The following is a 20,833-nucleotide window of genomic DNA, read 5'->3' as shown; positions in this document are numbered from 1 at the left end:
TTCACTGGGCCGAGCAACATGGCGGCGTGTGGTGGCAACACAATGTTGCGTGCAACGTGAATAGCCATAATCATTGGTCTTATGATAGTGGGGGGGGGGGGGGGGGGGGAATTAATGCACAGAATTTGTTCGTGAAAAGAACGAAATTGGAAATCTAATGAGAGCAAAGGTATTACAGAAGTGTGCATGACATGACCAATTGGCTGACCTCTCCAGCCCATCCTGCCAACCCAATTTAACATTGCAAGGCTCCCAATATATTTATTTAAAAAATAAAAAAATAATAAAAAAATGTATAGGCAATTGAAAGTCCACAAAATTAAGCTGAATAGGAGAGATTAACAATAAAAAAATATATATATATAAATAAAATAATAAACCATTGGTAGACTTGGGTGTTGCAAGCATGCATGTCTTGCTGTCCTGCCACAAAGCCCTCACCTGTTAGCAGGGAGCTTGCAGCATGGCATGACTGAAGAACTGAGCCAGGGCCAGTTGAGGGTGCGACAAAATAAAATAATCCCCATAAAAATATGGTAGACTTGGTCTTGCTTATTTTTCAATACCCTGAAATGTCACAATATGATCAGCATGGTACAATGAGCTATTTTTTTATACTCTGAATGGAGGAATAAAATTAGAACAAGAACAAAGGAGAGAAGCAGGAGTGCGGGATGAGCAAGAAGACAGAAAAGGTTGGAAGGGGATCAGAGTAAGAGGAGCGAAGGGAAAAGCTAAGTATGAAGCATTGGTTCATAATGATATACACACACTGTCGTGCAAGGATAAATTGAACAACTTTGATTACAAACAAACTTTATTTTAACAATCTGATACATGCATACAATCAAAAGGTACATACTACATCTGGTAGCATGTCCTTTGACATCAGTGCTCGAACATGCTCTTATTGGCTTTCGGGAGAGAAAATCCATTGTTTAATTTGTCAGCTAAATCAACAAGAGATGTCATGCTGGGAATCATGTCATTAAGTTTCACAACATCCTGACTTCGATCACAACTTAAATCCTGTGCTGGATTGCCACAGTGATGACACTAGTTTAAGGAAAGGCCCAGCACAACTCCCTCATGACAAACAACTGCCATTGGCTTTTTTCCCCCCCCCCCAAACAATTCAAACTTTTATTCATTTTAAGAGCACACATCTCCATCCCACCAGTTCTCATTCAATTTTAGGCTCATCAATCCTGCTCTTAACACTCACCACTCCTGGTCAAACAAATTCAACAATAAATTATTACTTTACCCTTTGCGGTCAACTTATATTGTTAAGTGCCAGGTTAGTATATCCTCCCCCAAGTCTTGTACTGTACCATATCACCTACGGAAATACTAACACTTCAATTTTTATTCAGAGTATCCTTCAAGCCAAATTTTTTTTTTTCTTCTTTTTTTACGTTTAACATGAGCTATTTCAGTCCTGGAAGTATTATTCCTTCTGTGTAAACAGTTTATTTTGCATGATATGTATTTTGCATAACATATGATAAAGTGTCATAACTGTCTTTTGCCTTATACCCTATTTATTAATCTTTAACATAATTACAATAACATATGATACTAATCGGGCTGGCAGGATAATCCACCGATATGCTCACACCTTTTCAGCTGCAAATCTCGACATGTATAAACAGTCACCCTCGAGTTTCGCATGCACGGCAATGAATAAATGTGTGCCCCGTACACAAGAACGGCGTTAAACCTGAGGATCCACCTGCCAGGACTTCGTGTTAGTGGATGCTCAGTCCAAGTGTCATTCACAAAGAGTAGGTGCATTAAAACTGTCACAATGGTTAAATTACAAATTGCTACCCTGAGTAACTGTTGGGATGATAACCCAACTAGCACAACCTTTGGTCCAGGAACTACTTCAACAGTACGATACATTTGATGGAATGATATACTATTCATGAATTTGGGGAATAAGTCTCCTCCATTTTATACACGACTAGTTTATCAGTTTCGGTTTCTCATTTTAAATTTGACAGTATAATGCAAGTTACAGAATTGATCAAGGTCAAATACCCAATAAGCTGTAAAATTTTGCAGTATATTTCTAAGCACTTCAATAAAGTCATGAGGAATGGATGCCAGAACCTGTCAGCATGGCAGACCTCTATTACAGATAGAGATTGGCTGGCAGCAAGAGTTGACATTTTCCTACGAGCTGAACACAGCTTGCAGGCTTTGGTCCCAGAGTAATAGAGCAGTGCTCAATGTTAATGTGTTGGAGGTCTTATGTATAAAACAGGTGTATTGCAAACAAAGCAGCCACTTTATCCACCTCCAAAAACAGGTGAAAAATCAAATCTTTCACCGACACAAAATCCATTTAAATAATTCGATAAGTATCCATGGTACAAAGTTAAATATCAAACATTGTAAGATGCAAAGAAATATAAAAAAAATAAAAATCACATTAAAAGATATCAAAAATTTGGATTAACAGGCCATTGAGACAATTGAGCAGTTCAACCAAATAGCACTGAAACAGCAACAAATGTGTCATATCAAATTTGACAACTTCAAAAAACAAAAACAAAAAGTCCAGATATCTGATGGCACTGTGCAATCAGGTTACTGATGAAATTAACAGCATCGGTGCAACATGAAAATTGTTTCCCATACATTGCTTAGGGAGGAAAAGCAAAGTTCCAAGGTCACTTTTGTATCTGTTAGATGTTCATGCAGAGATAAATTGCAAAGGCAACAGCAAAAATCTGCAAAGAAGCAATCACAAGTATGAGGCATAGGATCGATCAACACAACACACAACATGCATTTTAAGGCCATTTTCCCTGCAAGAGCAGGGGTGAGCCAGGCATAGGATCGATCATTCTAAAAAAATAACAACACAGCATCAATGGGACAAAGCCTAAATAAACCACACTTTGCCAAAATCAACAAACCATTAATTAGAATAAGCTATTTTTTGACAATTAACTTTGTCATGCAAACTTCAGATGCATAAAATGATTCAATGAAAAGCTGCATTCTACATAGTTTTAATTCCTCAGCGAAACTCTTAACAGTAGAATTGGGCCGGTGGGGAAAGCACTATCAGCTGCTTAACTGAACTCAACTGGGTAAAACGAGCCGACCAAATGTGGAATCGAATCTTTGATTATTGTACTCGCTCGATAAACACACACACACACACACACACACACACACACACACACACACACACACACACACACACACACACACACACACACACACACACACACACACACACACACACACACACACACACACACACACACACACACACACACACACACACACACACACACACACACACACACACACACACACACGTTTGTGGAGGTAGGTGAAAGGATACCATAGTGGAGATAGGATTGCATAGTATTAGCATTGACCGTAGACACATTTCGATGCACATAAGCAGGGAAACTGAGCTCGAGTGTTTATGTGTCACCATACGGAGGGTGGTTTTGTGTTAAATAGGACGAAAGGATAATTCGCAGGTTGTAATTGGCTCCTGTGTTTTATTTTTGTTTTTTACATTCACTTGGCCAGCCATGCAATCGGCTCCATTAACCACAACAACCGACAGAGACCTGGACATTACGATTGATAAATAAACCCCGCCTCCGAAAAATCGTAACGGGCAACTAAACCCCACCCATCAACCTAGTGAGGAAAAGGCCATGCCCCGAGCTTTTGCGATTGGTCGTATGACGTCAGAGCGAGAAGGTTCGAAAAAGAAGGAAGAAGAATGTCTCTCTTTCTCTCTGACTTTAGTCGTGGGCTGTCACACCGTCTAGGGTGCGCTCGTGAGGAGAACTTGTGGAGCTGGGTAAACCTTTGCAATGTCGGAGGGAGTGTTGGTTGATTCAGAGACGGAGGTCACGGGCAAACCAAAGGAGGCCATCCCGTCTGCTTGCCTCACGCCGGCAGCTGGCTACGGGCACAATTCCGTGCCAGCTGGTGCGCTTCGACTCGGGTTCAACAACCAGCAAGCTCCTACCATCCATTTGGGACGCAAAGCTGTGCCGGCCGGCTTGAAACGAAACAATTTCTTTTCTTTTATCATTCCTCTTGTGTGTTTTTGTGTCAGTGTGGAGGGTCCCTCAAAGTAGCAAATAGTTTTTACCTCAAGATTATTTTGATCATATTGCATTTTCATTAAACCATTTGTTGCACTTCATTTGTTGTATTGTTGATTTTCCTAGTCTCGTTTGTGTTTGCGGGTTCAAGGAATAAACCCGTGTGGCAGCAGTCTGTGCAGGTAAGAACTATGGTCCCCTCACTCGCGTGCGACGGACCATCCTCCAGTTTCGGCTGAGCGCTTCAAAATTTAAAACCGTTACAGCCATTTGTCACCCTGCGGTGTTCACCGTTCGGGCTGACAGGACAATATACATATAAATGCATTTGCTGGATAAACAACGTGAGCAACGTTAAAAATCAAAACTATTAAAAATATCCAATAATATTGCAAATGCCCATTCAAGCAAGTTTGGTGATTTGTGTAGATTGTCAGACTATTGGTGCTCGATACAGGGAGGGCATGGGGTTATGGGCTGGTGAGGTGGTCACAATACAAAACTCGAGATGACAAGATCCATCCTTTGCATACCGACCTCAAGAACTCCAACTGCCAGACAAACGGACAGGATAACAAGAAGATTTGCAGACAGCCACGCTTCGACACTCGCCTTGCAACCCTGTCAATCACGGGGGCGGGGGAGGTGGAGGGAGAGGGAATTTTAAAGTTAAAAATCTGATTGAAATCTTTGTGGCATCACTGTATTGCAATCTTTTCTGCACCAGGTCAGACTGCTGTGTTACACTTGCAAAGAGTAATTTGGTATACCCAAAGAGAAACCATCGTAGATCACAACATCTAATGCAGGGTGATCTCCAAGTAAAACTGGGAATTAAAAGTTGTGTGCTGTGCAATTACTGGAGCGTACCATGATCGACACCATACCGAATGATACTTTGGCCTCAATAGCTTCCAACGTTGTTTACAAACAGTAACAGCAACTTTAGTTAGTTTTATTTTTATTTTTAAAGTAACATCACCATATTGGGTACCTAGGTTGCAAAGAACATCTAATTGCATGAGTATGCATCTGATAAATGGTATAAAGATACTTTGGATATGCAAAGGTGTCAGTCACACCTAAACAATGAGCCCTTTAACAATATGGAATGACTTGCAATGTATTCTTCAACACTCCCTTTGCAACCGTGCCTTATATGCTCAACAGCAGTGGTCTCCATTAGCACAGACATTGTCGATACAATCATCAAATGGAGCAAAGCATTTTATGTTTACAGACCAAGGCAGAACTAGTCGTGCTGCCAAAAGCTGGTGTCTGTCCCTCATTGCCATAAAAGTTTAAACTTTAAAAGGGATGCATTAGGAATTCGCTGATATCAAAATTGCAGATTATGCAAGGTTAGTCAAATAAACCAATGATCTGTTCTATTTCTGTTGATTTGTGGTTCCATGCAGAAGATGTGTTTTAAAGACCAATATTTACAGCTGTATGTGGTCTTGCCATTTTATGATTACATTCACACAAAACTAGATTTTGCTCCTCTTTCACAAAATCAATGAATATCCAAGTACTCCATCCTCTGCCTTATGTCCAGTCAAAATTTACTCACATCACTCTTGATTTCTGAAATAGTTAAGTTGCAGAAGTATTCTTGAGCTTGAACCTCGGCCTTCGTACAAGTGCAGGGGTAACTTTTGTCTGGCTTGACATTCCCATTTAGATTCCAGTCATTGTAATCATTGTAGCCACAGCAGTTGAACTGTCAGGACATAACACAGGGATCGGGAACGGAAATGTCAGAAGGGGCAACACACAAACAGCAACTCTAACAACACATCAAAGTTCAAATGGTGAGCCATAATGAAATAATGAGTTACAAAATGTCAGCCTTTTACAAAGTAAAACCATTTTTACATTTACAAAGTAAAGGGTAGTAAACATCATATTTTAAAGAGGTGGTGCAGCCATGACTCACATTTGAGGTGAAGTTTTTGGATTAGTAAGGCAATGTCACATGGTTTCAGTGTCACTGGTGAACAAAATTTGAACTCCAGAAATTAAATAAAGTTGCATTGGCTGCTTTAAAGGTTTATCATTTTCCTACAAGGATACAACACCATAAATTTGATTATGATCAGAACTAGTTATAACTCCCGCCAGAGTACCTCCCGTAAAATTGCATTTGGGTTGGTTCGTTTGTCCGCACAATGTACAAATGCCACCTTGTGGTAACCAGGAGAACACTTATTTTTTTTTCATTTTTTTTTTTTCAACCGAGTACCTCTATAAAAGTACCTCTGCAGTATGTACTATTAGAAAGTGAGCACGTCTATAAAAAAAAAGTACTATAAAACCATACAACACATGTCCTGGCAAGAGTCTGCAATCGTCGATAGCTCTTTCAAGTTCTAATTGTGGAAGGGAGTTTAATACTCCCTTAAGAATAAAAGTCAAAGAAAATAGAAAACATGCCAACAATGGGGAATGGAATGAAAGTAGGGCTTCCTCCACCACTGATGAGTGATAAAAACATGAGAAAAATCAAAATTGGGAGGACCTGTGCTACTGTGCAGGCAGCATAGAGTGTTGGCTTTGCTTGCAATAATAATAACGAAAACCAGTGAGAAAAGAAGATGGTAAATAAATGGAAACTGATGGACATACATTGGTTTGAATAGTATCCCACATGCTCCACACACTCTTCGACAGTGAGGAGCTCTCATTCCCGTAAGCCATGAACGTGCTCAGTATGGTCGAATTCAATGTGGGGTAGATCTGCAAATACAATAAAACATGGCACAATGTGGTGTCTTTACAACTAAATCAGGTTTGGACTATGAGCAAGGCAGCAAAATTGAAGCTTACACATCTTCACACTACAACTGTACTGCATATGCTTCCAGGCAATGCAGCACACCACCTCTCAAATGCTCGGTTATCATTTTCATACTGTGCATTGAATAAGTATATTTTCACATTTCCGATATAAATTGGCAATTTTGTGGTGGAGGGCCTTGGGTGAGAAGAGAGCGAGGGAGGGAGGGAGGGAGCGAAGCGTCAGAGGTGAGCAGGGTTCTTTGCATAATATTGTTGAAGTCACATTTTCCTTTTTTTTTTTTTTTTTTTGGAATACAAGATCGAGGCTCGTGAAACAGCGAACATTAATCATACAAAAAGTCAAACCGACACATAAAACACAAAATAAGGGGAGCGGTTGACAAGATGGGGAGAGAGGGGGAAGGACACAAGCAACATTTGAGAGCAGGGACATCGAGAGAACTGTGGGAGGGAGAGGGCTAGGGGGGAGGTGGGAGAGGTATAAAACATATGGACACTGCAAGGACTTCCAGGAAAGAAGTTGGCATTTCGAAAAAATGTATCTGGGGTGAATTAGCGGGGGTAGAAAAGATCAAGGTTTTGGATGGGGGAAGATAAGAGATGGTGGTGAACAGCTGTTTTAAAGACCTGGAGGGAGGAGTGGGATTGAAGGGAGTGGGGAAGTTTGTTCCAGAGGCGGGAGAAAAGGGGAATGAAAGAGTGAAGGTGAGCAGAGAGCCTAGATTTTGGCAGTTTAACCATAAGAGGGTTGCTGGCAGATCTTGTGCGACCTGTAGAAATATTTGAATATGTGGATGGATCCATTGCTTGGATGTTGAGGGTACCAGTCAGCCAGCATGCACGCACAAAAATAAATAAATAAATACTCCCATACGAGCGCTTAGTGGACCGTTGTGCCAACATATACATGCACTGATGCACACACATGCATAAAGTACATAAAAACGACAACCCCAAAGGTTTACCTTGACAGGTCGAAAAGACGAATTCAAGTGGGAAATTGTCATAATTCAAATCAAAAATATATCAAACCACACACAGCACAAAATGGGAGTTCATGCTTTTCACAGCTTGAACCAACATGGCAGAACTCCAAACACAAGGTCGATAGAGGTCGTTTTTTTATTTTTTACCTCCACCACCAAAGGTGGATGGAGGTTATGTTTTCACCTGTCTGTCAACAAGATATCACAAAAACTTGTGGATAGATTCGGACGAAATTTGGCAAAGACGTAGTGTATGTGACAAGGACGAAATAATTAGACTTTGGTGAAGATCTGGATTCGTATCCAGCTAGTATAACTTTTTAAGCGATTTTTCACCATTCACCATTTCATGTCTTTCACTGAGGAGAGGCATCCGTCTGGCCACTTTGCCATAAATCCCAGATCGGTGGAGTGTTGCAGTGATGGTTGTCCTTCTGGAAGTTTATCCCATCTCCACACAGAATCTCTGGAGCTCAGCCAGAGTGACCATCGGGTTATTGGTCACCTCTCTTACCAAGGCCCTTCTCCCCCGATTGCTCAGTTTGGCCAGGCGGCCAGCTCTAGGAAGAGTCCTGGTTGTTCCAAACTTCTTCCATTTAAGAATTATGGAGGCCACTGTGCTCTTGGGAACCTTCAATGCAGCAGAAATTTTTTTGTATGCTTCCCCAGATCTGTGCAGACACAATCCTGTCTCTGAGCTCTGCAGGCAGTTCCTTCGACCTCATGGCTTGGTTTTTGCTCTGATATGCATTGTCAGCTGTGAGACCTTATATAGACAGGTGTGTGCCTTTCCAAATCATGTCCAATCAATTGAATTTACCACAGCTGGACTCCAATCAAGATGTAGAAACATATCAAAGACGATCAAGAGAAATGTGAGGCACCTGAGCTAAATTTCAAGTGTCATAGCAAAGGTATGAATACTTATGTCTTTGCAAACTTCCAAATTTGCAAAACTTCCTAAAATCCTGTTTTCTCTTTGTCATTATGGGGTATTTAGTGTAGATTTACGAGGGAAAAAATGAATTTAAACGATATCAGCAACAACACACAACATGCATTTTAAGGCCATGTTCCCTGCTAGAGCGGGGGTTAGGGCAATTAAACGATATCAGCAACGTAACAAAATGTGAAAAACGTGAAGGTCTGAATACTTTTGAATGCACTGCATAAATAGAAGATATACATATATATATATATATATATATATATATATATATATATATATATATATATATATATATATATATATATATATATATATATATATATATATATATATATATATATATATATATATATATACATATTATAAAAGGAGTCTGTTTGTCGTGTTATAACTTGAGAACTGATTACCAGATTTCAATTAATCAACTACGGTGAATTCGGGTAACTCCGGGAATGTTTGTGATTTGGGAAAAAAAAATTTTTTTTCATTAAAAAAAAAAAATTATGATTAATAGGTACATGGACATGCGTGCCAAAACTTTAAATGCAACACGTGACGTTGGTTATCCCTGCACGGAGAGCAGGATCTCCCAGGATATATATATATATATATATATATATATATATATATATATATATATATATATATATATATATATATACACAGACTTGGCATTTAATATGGAATATATATTTTTTTCTTGACTTGGGTTTACTTTCTTAACTCAATATATCAATCTGGTGAGTTTCTTTTACACTTTGGTGATTTATTTGTTAAAAGAACCATGTCACTGATTGTCTGTCGCAGCAAGAAGTCAACAACAGGATTATATCACAGGTGACGTGGCAAAATGTACGGACAGGTGCATTTGATGATTGGCTTCACAGTCGGGTATACAAGGGTTGTTGCGTTCTGTATTAGTGGAAAACAACTGCTGCACATCTCCAAAAGTTATTGCCGCTTCCTCTGGAGATGGTCCATTAACTCGACAATGCTGTTTGTCATGGAGTGGTGGCTTTACGAAATTACGGCATGAAACAGCGTGCTATTGCTCGGCAGTATGGCATCACTCAAGGTCAGGTGTCAAAGATCCTGAAACGAAATGCTCAGAGGGGTGTCCCTACTCCAATACCGAGGCCAGGACGTCCCCGCAGAACCACAAGGAGGGATGATCGCCAGCTGCACCGGTTAGTCCGCAATGGCCGTACAAAGTCAGCTAATCAGCTTAGGGCTGAGTGGCAGCAACTGACAAATGTGCCTGTATCCAGAAGGCGAGTCAACCAAGGACTGGTTCAAGCAGGCTATCGTGCCAGGCGTCCCCTGAGAAAGCCACGCCTGACCAGACAACACCGCCAGCGCCGATTGCAGTGGGCCAGAGAGCACCGTCAATGGCAGCCAGGACACTGGAATCACGTGATCTTCAGTGACGAGTCTAGATTTCTGGTCTATCGTCAAGATGGCCGTGTCCGAGTGCGCAGACAAGTGCATGAAGCCTACAACAAAGATTGTATAGTGCCAAGAGTCCAAGCTGGAGGTGGTGGGGTGACCGTTTGGGCTGCTTTTCATGCAGGGGGCAAAACTGACCTGGTTGTTCTGAATGGAAACCTGAACCAGTTCAAGTGCAGGGCCATTCTGGAAGAAACATTGCTTCCATTTGCTCGTGCATCCTTTCGAGGAAACTTTGTCTTCCAAGATGACAATGCACGGCCTCATCGTGCTCGCATGATCCAACACTTTCTTGCTAACCGTGGTGTCGAGCAAATGGAGTGGCCTGCCATGTCCCCGGATATGAATCCGATAGAGAACTTGTGGGCAGAATTAACGCGTCAAATCGACCACTTGGACCAGCAGCCGACCTCTGTGCATGAATTGCAGCAGGCTATTGTCACTGCATGGCACGCGATTCCTGTCCAAACCTTGGCAAATCTCGTGAACAGCATGCCTCAACATGTACGTGCTCTCCTGAATGCTCGTGGGGGTTACACGAAGTACTGAACTGTAATTTTACTGTCCGTAATCCCAGTCGTAATTTAACTTTTGTTAAAAAAAAATTTGGCTAATGTGCAAAATAAAGACATACTTCTGGAAAACGTACAGAAGTTTAACACAGTACTGTCCATGAATTGAGTTCGATATCAGTTTACATCACTTTCAAGGATCAATTTATTTGTTTTGAAATGTCAAATGTGATTTTTGTTTCTTTTAAAGGTCACATTAACAAAATCTAGAATAATTTCAACATAATTCCAATGAACTTTTGGTTCTAAGACATCTTGAAAAGTAAGTTCACCCCCACAAAAAAAATATTCCATATTAAATGCCAAGTCTGTGTGTGTGTGTATATATATATACATACATATATATGCCCAACTCGCCCAACTCGTTTGGAATTAGAGCCTGAGAAATATCTTACTTTCTGTGTCTTCAAAGGCCCTCTCTTGTCTGAGGTCATACTTTAGCACAGCGTTTTTTCTGTTATTTCATATATATAACAAATTGTGTTTTGCTGAGTTTTTAGTGCGGCTTGGACTTGCATGGTCTGGTGTGGCAAGGCCTTGCAATTTCAAGACGTGCTCCACAATATTGTGTTTGCTCGATTTTGTATTAAACCACATTTTGCTGCTTCAAGGTGCTTCTTCTTGAGTTCTCGGAAGCAATCCCCGAGATATATATATATATATATATATATATATATATATATATATATATATATATATATATATATATATATATATATACACACACACACACACACATCTCTATATATAAAGGAGGAGTGTGTGTGTGTGTGTGTGTGTGTGTGTGTGTGTGTGTGTGTGTGTGTGTGTGTGTGTGTGTGTGTGTGTGTGTGTGTGTGTGTGCGTGTATATATGTGTGTCTGTCTGGATGTCCGCTTATAACTCAAGAACTACACATCGGAGAAAAGTTTTAGACACATTCGGAATCAGCATAAAATCCTGGTGGTTATAGGCTACGTTTTATTTTAATATCAATGGTTTAAAAAAACCGCGCCACCTGCAATTCCATGGTGGTTTGTGGTGGCGCTAGACGTTCGGGGTGTATTGCAATGGTTTGTCGGGTTTGGCTGTGGGTCCAGAATAGCTCCCATTTCCTCATGTTCTTCCACTTTTATTTTGATTCTTCTGTTACAACGCCTTCCTTATGTACCTTATATCCCCCCGACGAGGCCTCTACATAATTTCATGTGGCAGAATTTCGTACATTTTGAGTGAAAGAAGTGAGACGAAGTTGTAGGAGGAAGAAGAGGCGCGGCCGAACTGATAGAAGCCGACTGTGGAGGGCCTCGATCGTGAGTGGAAATGGCGGGAATTGCGTTTGTATCGCAAAGTAAAGGATCTGCATTCATTTCTGAACTTGCATTGGTGGATTGTTATACATCTGCATTATTTTTCATAAAAAAAACTTTATGTTGAACTTGAAGGCTCCAAGCACGGACTATATAATATATAGCCCTCATTGAGGTAAAAATAAAAGTAAAAATCCTGCTATCGCTTGCCAAGCTAGCCGTTCCCCCTCCCCTCCCTCTCCTCCCCTCCCCCCTCTTCTCCCCTCCCCTCCCCCCCTCTTCTCCCCTCCCCACCCTCTCCTCCCCTCCCCCCCCCCACACTCTCCTCCCCTCCCCCCCCCCACACTCTCTCCTCCCCTCCCCCCCACCCTCTCCTCCCCTCCCCCCCCACCCTCTCCTCCCCTCCCCTCCCCCCCCCCCCCCGTTGCCCTCCCCTCCCCCCCCCGTTGCCCTCCCCTCCCCTCCCCTTCCTCCTCCCCCCTTCCCCCGCCCGGCAACTTCCCATGGCCAGCTGTACGTGGGCTGCTCGAGGGTTGGAAAACCAAGCAATCTTTATGTCTTGGCACCAAGTAAGAAAACCAGAAATGTTGTATACCAAGAGGTTTTGAGAAATTGAAAATTGACAAAACGTCATGTAGGAAATGTACTGTGATATTGCTCTAAAATATACATGTTCTTTTCATCATATATTTGTATTATTCTTATTCAACCCGGGTGAAGCCCCCCCTCCCCCTCCCACTCCCCCTCCCCCTCCCCCCGTTTCCCTCCCCTCCCCTTCCCCCTCCCCTCCCCTCCCCTCCCTTCCCCCGTCCGGCAATGCCGGGTACTTCCCATGGCCAGCTGTACGTGGGCTGCTCGAGGGTTGGAAAACCAAGCAATCTTCATGTCTTGGCACCAAGTAAGAAAACCAGAAATGTTGTATACCAAGAGGTTTTGAGAAATTGATAATTGACAAAACGTCATGTAGGAAATGTACTGTGACATTGCTCTAAATTATACATGTTCTTTTCATCATATATTTGTATTATTCTTATTCAACCCGGGCGAAGCCGGGTACCTCAGCTAGTATATATATATATATATATATATACAGTCACATGAAAAAGTAAGTACACCCCATGTAAAGTTTTGACTTTTTCAACATATTTCAACATACAGCTATTTGATCTTCATTTCAACAATATTGATAAAGGTGATATAATATAACAAATATCATGAAACATTTACATTTTGTAGTCCATTGTATAATTTAAATAAACATAAATGCAAATTTCGCATATGTAAAAAGTAAGTACACCCCGACATTTATCACTACTTCAAATACCTAAAATTAGAATCAGGTGCACCAGCTCAGGTGCAAATGATTAGAACATCTTCAGAGGATCTTGGAGGAACCTGTTATTTAAACCTCAGACATTTCGTTTGGTTTGCTCTGTTGTTGAAGTGTGCGGCATCACCATGCCGAGATCAAAATAGCTCTCCGAGGCCTTCAGAAAGAAGGCTATAGATGCCGACGTGTCTGGGAAGGGATTTTTAAAGATCTCCAAACAATTTGAAATCAATCATTCAACTGTCTGGAAGATGAATGGTACATCTGTAGGTACATCTCAGAACACCTAGGTACATCAAGTGGAGAAGATTCCAAACAACTGCCAACTTGTTCAGGCCAGGCTGACAGCAAGTTCAGCCCGAGAGCAGACCGCAAGATGCTGAAAGAAGTCTCTGAGAACCCAAGAATGTCATCACGGGACCTACAGGTAGCTCTTGCCACTGTTGATGTCAAAGTGCACGAGTCTACCATTAGAAAGAGGATGCACAAATTTGATCTACAGGGGAGGTGTGCCAGGAGGAAACCTTTGCTGTCCAGAAAGAACATCAGGGCAAAACTAAAGTTTGCCAATGAACACCTAGGCAAAGACCAGCACTTCTGGAACAATGTGCTCTGGACAGATGAGTCAAAGGTCGAGCTATTTGGCCACAGTACCAGAACACATGTTTGGCAAAAACCAAAGACAGCATTTGACCACAAGAACCTGATACCAACTGTAAAGCATGGGGGTGGAAATATTATGGTTTGGGGCAGCTTTGCTGCATCAGGGCCTGGGCAGCTCACCATCATAGAATCCACTATGAATTCTTCATTGTACCAGAGGGTGCTTGAAGATAATCTTCTTTCGTGTATCATCAGATGGCCAGCTCAGTGTCGTGCAGCCATGCCCTTGTCTGGTCCTACGTCGAAGAGGCGGGCTTCTGAAGGTGGTCTGTATAGGGGGCAGGTGGTAATTATGTGTTCGGCAGTCTGCTCAGGCTCGCCGCACTCGCACGCGGCAGTCTGCCGTCTGTTCGGCAGTCGGCAGTCTGCCAGGCCCCACATCTTCAGCGATGATTTGAAACGGCCGACCCCCACACGTAGACGGTTCAGCAAGGTCCATTGTAGGCGTGGTACATCTTCTCCTACGACACCACCTCCTGGGTCCCAGATGTCGCGGTGGATGCGGGTGGGCCCGGCCATTTCCCACACCTGCTTCCAAGATGCCGCCAGCCATGTGCTTCTAGACAGGTACTCGGGGATAGAACTGAGCATCTCTTGTGCCGCCTTGTTGTCGGGATGGCGGGACTTGTCTGCTTGGAGGCGCCACTATCATTGTGGTGTTGTGCAGGATGTGCCAGTCCTGTTTCTGGGCATTCCTTGCGAGGGCGAGGGTAGCAGCCTCCTGTCAGAGGCTGGCCGGGGCGATTCCCACTAGGACTGGCAGGTGGAATGCCGGGGTGGGCTTCAAGCAACCAGCTACAATGCGGAGGGCGTTGTTAATGGCAACATCAACCTTTCTCATGTGTGGGCTTCTGCTCCAGGCTGGGGCACAGTATTCGGCTGCAGAGAAGACCCCAGGTCGTACCAGCGAGACGTCGGATAAGCGAGACCCTTGATGTCACCTTGGCCTCAACTTCTTCTAGGTGTTGCTTGAAGGGCAGTATCCGATCTAGGCGTACACCGAGGTACTTTGGGGCTTGCTGGAACTCCAGGCGTTTGTCGTCAACGAACACGTCCAGTTCCCTTTTTGCTTCTCTGTTGTTAAGATGGTATGCAGCTGACACTATCTTACCAATACTGAGCTGCAAACGCCACCTCCGGAGGTAGGCTACCAAGGTGCCCATGTCTTGGTTGATACAGTTTTCCATCGCCTTCCATGTTGGTCGTCGCAGCATGATGGCCAGGTCGTCCGCGTAACCCTACTTTCTGGATGTTGTATCCGGCAGGTCGTAGGTGTAGATGTTAAACAGCATCGGCGAGAGAACAGAACCCTGCGGGACACCATTCCTCAGTCTAGAGCCTGCTGCGCTGGCAGTCGCTGGTCTGTAGGACGAAGCTGTGGTTTGACAGCATCTCCATGATGAAGTTCACCATATGCCGGTCCGGGATTGTCCTCAGCAACTTCAGGTGGAGTCCACGGTGCCAAACGGTGTCGAATGCAGCTGTCAGGTCCAGGAACATTACGCCAGCTTTTCTTTTTTTTCTTTCTTGAAGATAATGTGAGGCCATCTGTCAGAAATTTGAAGCTCAACCAAAGGTGGACCTTGCAACATGACAATGACCCTAAACACACCAGTAAATCCACCAAGGAATGGCTCAAAAGAAAGAAATGGAGGATTTTGGAATGGCCAAGTCAAAGCCCAGATCGAAATCCCATCGAGATGTTGTGGGGGGATTTGAAACAAGCTGTGCATGCAAGAAACCCCTCAAACATCGCACAGCTGAAAGAATTCTGCATGGAGGAGTGGGCAAAAATTTCTCCCAGTCGATGTTGGAGACTGGTAAACAGTTATAAGAAACGCCTACTTGAGGTTGTTTCTGTCAAAGGGGGAAAAACCACCTATTCGAGCCAAGGGTGTACTTTTTCCAGATGCGAAATTTGCATTTATGGTTATTTAAATTATACAATGGACTACAAAATGTAAATGTTTCATGATATTTGTTATATTGTATCACCTTTATCTATGAATATTGTTGAAATGAAGATCAAATAGCTGTATGTTGAAATATGTTGAAAAAGTCAAAACTTTATATGGGGTGTACTTAGTTTTTCACGTGACTGTATATATATATATATTTTTTTTTTTGTATACTGAATTGAGGCTCGTGAAAGAGCTAACATTTATTTCACAAACAAATCAACCAGACAAACAAAATATATAAAAAGAGGGAGCGGAAGACAAGATGGGGAGAGAAGGGGAAGCACACAAACAACATTTGAGAGCAGGGAGAAGTGTGGGAGGGAGAGGGCTTGGGGGGAGGAGGCGTGGGAAGGGGGGGGGGGGGGAGAGAGGTATAAAACACAAGGGGACCGAAATTAGCAGGGGTAGAAAAGATCAAGGTTTTGGATGGGGGAGGATAAGAGATGGTGGTGAACAGCTGTTTTAAAGACCTGGAGGGTGGAGTGGGATTGAAGAGAGTGAGGGAGTTTGTTCCAGAGGTGGGAGAAAAGAGGAATGAAGGAGTGAAGGTGAGCAGAAAGTCTTGATTTTGGCAGTTTAACCATAAGAGGGTTGCAGGCAGTGTGCGACCTGTAGGAATATTTGGGGGACAGAGCCCAGAGAGAGCTGGGGGGGGGGGGGGGGGGGCAAGGCCAGAGAGGAGTCGGTAGAAGACGGGATATAAAGAAAAACAGGGCAGAAAAGTGCCACGACTGCTGCTGGGACACACATGACACCCAGGTGAAATAATAGATCCCTCCCCCAGTCTGCAAGCAGCACTGCAACAGTGGCTTGCACACAAGATGAATAACTATTTTCTATTGTTCAAAACAAAGTTGATGTTAGCCAATTTAATGCACATACGTTTCACTCAATCATGATGAATGAAGAAAGAACCCCACAATAGAACCAGGAAACCAGATGGATTGATACATGCGTCGACAATAACATATTATTACTAGAACAGCACTCGGTAGAGCGCATACATCCGCCAGGCTGAACAGTTTACGTTTTGTATCCCATTGATAGGCCAGATCTGGATTCAAACCTGAATGAAAATCTGATAAACTTGTTCTTGTCGCCTAACCAACTCATCCCCATAGTTATCACAAGTCGTCCACAACTTCTTTAAATACGAATTTTTTTTTTCGTTTTTGGCCCGAACACTCAATGGTGAAGAATCACTTGAAAAATAAAAAATTATCGTACCCAGATATTCACCAAAATCGAATCAATTTGTCCTCGTCACAAACATGTCCACCAAGTTTTGTTTGAATCTGTCCACAACTTTGAGATATCCTGTTCACAAACAAACAAAAACAGACAGGGGTGAAAACGGCCTCCGTAAACTGTTCTGTTCAGGCTGGCGGAGGTATGTGCTCTACCGAGTGCCGTTCTGGTATTTAACTTTTATTGTGCGTGCCATTTTCCAGAGCAATAAAACTCACCTTGTCCTTTTCTAAATAAACCAGCGACCCAACAACCACCTGGGCCACCAACAGTAGCATAATAAAGACCAAGTACTGCAAGACAACAAAAAAAAAAAGGATGGATAAATGGCATTTTGTTACTGTATGCCATGCATAATCAAGCAAAGTCCTCCAAAGACATCTTGTTGTTTGCACATACATCTTGTTGTATGAATTGCACATCTTGTTCCTTTCATTATTCGGTAAAAATAAAAAATTAAATGAACCTTACCAGACACAACACACACTTTATTCTTTTCCCAGTGCCCAGGCAACCCAGTGTGGACAAAATGACTGTGATGCCACCAACAACAATCAGCGCAAATGCAGCACCCTGCAGGTTCTTTCCAGCGTGACCATCACGAACTGCAGGCATAAGAAAAGAGCCAACCAGGCAGGATGAACAATGAAAGATGCAATACATTTTCTGCAAGTCAAAAATCTCGATATACAAGAAAAAAAAAAAATGCAAGTTACATGCCATTGTTCTGACGACATTTCATTTCGAAGCAAATTTTTGAATGGTGCATCATCCCCTCCACGTTTCACTTTCATGGCAAGATGACATGACTTGGTGTGTGAAAATACATGTCCATCCATACTCAAATCTATCATTCTCCTATAGTCCTACATTTGGGAATGCAAAAATTCCAGAAGGGATGGTATAATGGCACTGCTCACCAATTATGGTCATGAAGCTCTCCTGATCAAATAAAATCCACAAGCCATAACCCAAGATCACAAGGCCCAGAACCTAGACAAAAAAAGAAAGCCAATGTGGTCAGGATAAAGTATAAAGAGTATGCAAACTGAAAAAGTGTGGGAAGCGACGATAGCCAAGGCACATGCTCGAGTTTAACAACACTCACATTGTCTGTCTGAATATGTTTTATTTTACCAAAATTTACTTATAACTCCATTTATTTCGTTTTGGCGGAGTCAAAAATAGACTTTTTCTCAAAGCGTTCACCATGCTGGATAACATCATGACATTCTATCATGGGTTATTTGTTCACGAGTTATCAAGTGACCACTATATTCGTCATGTGTGTGCATCTGTCTGTGTGTGTGTCTGTCTGCAGCATAACTACCCGATGATATCATCCGATCTTGATGAAACTTGGGTGGGAGGCCTAGAGTGGGAGTATTGCGCCCATTGTGGGTGGAGCCACGCCCAAAAAAAGATGTCTTTTTAGGGGGTAATCGAGTTCAAGCTAAATCTTCTCCGAGGGGTTTGGTGGAATCTGACAGGGGTTTCGATATTTGGTTAGGCCAATGTCGTGTCTCACCCCACGGAGCTCAATTTTTCATATATATATTTTTTTCATATTTCTTTTTTTCTATTTCATTTTTCACTGAATTTTCGGTATTGTGTAGCTAAATAACCTCAGAACTGATAATACATTATTTTCTATCTAATTTCAAGGTCAGTAACCTTCGTTTTGACATTTCCGGGCCTGGCCTGCCCGGGCCTGTTTCGGTTATAGTCCATCCTTTGTCAATGAATACCGCTCGCTCATGAACCATCATCGTCTCCTGACTTATTATTATTTAATCAAATCCCATCCCATCGCCAATCCTTGATGTGTACATCTGCAAGGCAAGTGAGACTTCCTGAAGTTTCAATCTGGTTTTGTCATTGTTGTTTTTCTATGGCCCTCTTGTGATGATGAATGATGCACCTCCCGTCCCATCAAATTCCCCATCATCCTATCCCATTACTCGGCCTTAAAATATATATTTGCTGGTTATGAAACAAGTCTGCAAGGCAAAGATTTATTTAATATGAGCCCTGTGAAGAGCCATTGCCATCTTTTGTACATCTCTTCCAGGGAAAACAAAGATGTTCATTTTACATTCGTAACAGATAATTATTGCTCCCATTCATAAACGACCTTTAAGCTTGCATAAACAACCAGCCAAACTAAGACAAGTTAGTGGTGGTTTTGTCATTCTAACAATAACTCAATGTTGTTGTTTTTTTATTCTCAAAAGCTGATTAATGGAAAAACCATAGTAAATAATACATAAAAAAATAACAGACATATCAGAGTACTTTGGCATAATGGAGGCCATTAGTAGATAATGAACTAATGGACACAGTATATGGTATTTGAACATGGGGTCACAGTGGATCATCATACGCTGATTGTATGGATGGGAAGACCGAACAGCCTGGCAAAATAAATACACTATTACAATATTTATTCTTCCTTACTGAAAGGTTCACAAATCAATTTTCCATTAGAAGAGCTAGCAGAAGCTGAACCATATACTGTGTGGGGTGGGGGTGGGGGGGGGGGGGGGGGGGGGGGGAATAAAATAAATAATAAAGGTGCTTATTCTCAACACAAAAATAAATGGGGACTAGTATAATGTATGCAGCATTTTTTTTTTGCAGGCCAAACAACACATCATGGACCAGGTAAGCACTGGCCATTGGTTTACAATGATCACGACTATCCATTCTCTCTATGTGCACACCTAATGGAACCTGCAGCATGCACAATTCACATCAACAAGTAAAGAAATTGATTCAATCTATTAATAGCTCAAACCTCCATGGAGCCACTGCAGTGTTTCAGGGAAGGGAAAAATAAAATAACATCAAATTGGTGAAAGTTAGTCAATCATATGCTGGACATGTGCAAGGAATATGGAATTTGCCCTGGGTACCAATCACGAGGTCCACCCAAAATTTGTAAAAATGAGCACAACATCCTTTAGTTCCCCATTCCAGATGAAACAACCCAATGATACATTGTTCCGTGGGTACAATACCAGAAGGAAGTTACCATACCAACTCTACCCAAAATTGCACCCAGAACTAGTGGGCTAGTAGGCACGTACCTCAGCAATCGACCTAACCTATCGATACCGTGCTTGTAATAATTGCACATATGCACGTGAAAATAATGAAAATAAATGCCACGTCAAGACAACAGATGCTTACAAAAAAGACGATATTGAGGACCACAAGGAAGTACCGGACAGTCTGCAAACAGCCTTTAGATGCCATGGTTTTCCAGGCCTGTGGTTATGGATGACAAAGAAAACAACAAGAGCGAGAATTGCTTTGCAATGTCCCCTCCCGATGTGATATTTTCCAAGTCCAAAAAGGGCATAATTCTGAAAAAGATGAAATGCCCTGAAACTTGAACTTGTTCTGTAATTTATAACAAAAGCCATGTACCAAGTTCCAGTTGAACATGTTAAAGGGTATGGGAAAATCTGAAAAACCAACAACAAAAAAA

The 20,833-nt window shown here is 42.2% G+C and overlaps 1 protein-coding gene across 1 annotated transcript; it reads right to left on the bottom strand.

Annotated features, from left to right (window-relative positions):
• Positions 1-799: 799 nt before the first annotated feature.
• LOC137423254 (CD82 antigen) lies at positions 800-20,610 on the bottom strand (the record flags this gene model as incomplete). The annotated part of the gene is given in 8 exon segments (XM_078769232.1): positions 800-2,741; positions 4,632-4,715; positions 5,668-5,817; positions 6,723-6,833; positions 17,559-17,633; positions 17,812-17,945; positions 18,261-18,333; positions 20,533-20,610. Coding segments are annotated over 8 exon segments (738 nt in total). The 3' UTR covers positions 800-2,696.
• Between the last annotated feature and the right edge of the window lie 223 nt (positions 20,611-20,833).

The sequence above is a fragment of the Myxine glutinosa genome, unplaced genomic scaffold (genome assembly GCF_964187855.1).
Source record: "Myxine glutinosa unplaced genomic scaffold, kmMyxGlut1.1 SCAFFOLD_1734, whole genome shotgun sequence".
Lineage (NCBI taxonomy): Eukaryota > Metazoa > Chordata > Myxini > Myxiniformes > Myxinidae > Myxine > Myxine glutinosa.
Note: the sequence above shows the minus strand (reverse complement) of the source record. Positions and strands in the feature narration are given on the sequence as shown.